Genomic DNA, 506 nt, shown 5'->3' with positions numbered 1-506 from the left:
TGATTGGCAAATTAAAGAAGATGCCATTCAAAAGAAATTCCTTGTGAGCTATTACCAAAAAAACAGAGAAAACCAGGGGTATAGTTATTTCATCTGAATAAAAACACTGAAGACCATGGTGATGACGACCTAAGATTCAAAACGCTTTGTCCGGCATGTGGTGGGGGTCACTCTTGGACAAGATACAACAGCATCGAACTGGTTGCTATAACACATACCAAACACAGTTATAATGAGGTGTAGAGCTTTCACAACACCATCCAACCCAGCTCCGGGTTCAGACTACTGAGGTCTCTGACCGAAAGGAGACAGAGCAGTTGTACGCCGTTCTTCTCACAGCAGGTGGTGCTGACGGTGATCTGGATGCCCATCTGGAAGGTAAGCGTCGATTTGCTGGCCGAGCAGGCCGGGCGAAACCCTTCCCACTTGAACATTTAGCTGGCACAGATATCTAGAACACAAAGGCAATTCCTTGCTTTAACAAGTTACGGCTTTTGCGGAATGCA

General features: G+C 45.8%; 1 protein-coding gene across 1 annotated transcript in view; it reads right to left on the bottom strand.

The window, feature by feature from the left end:
• Window positions 1–277: 277 nt before the first annotated feature.
• KIAA0408 (KIAA0408 ortholog) overlaps window positions 278–506 on the bottom strand; it is a 9049-nt gene continuing 8820 nt past the window's right edge. The window contains exon 6 of the mRNA XM_009644376.2: window positions 278–451. Coding sequence (XP_009642671.2) covers window positions 278–451 — 174 coding nt within the window. The remainder of the gene's footprint in view (window positions 452–506) is intronic.

The sequence above is a fragment of the Egretta garzetta genome, unplaced genomic scaffold (assembly GCF_000687185.1).
Source record: "Egretta garzetta isolate BGI_Z169 unplaced genomic scaffold, ASM68718v1 scaffold397, whole genome shotgun sequence".
In the NCBI taxonomy this organism is placed as follows: domain Eukaryota; kingdom Metazoa; phylum Chordata; class Aves; order Pelecaniformes; family Ardeidae; genus Egretta; species Egretta garzetta.
Note: the sequence above shows the minus strand (reverse complement) of the source record. Positions and strands in the feature narration are given on the sequence as shown.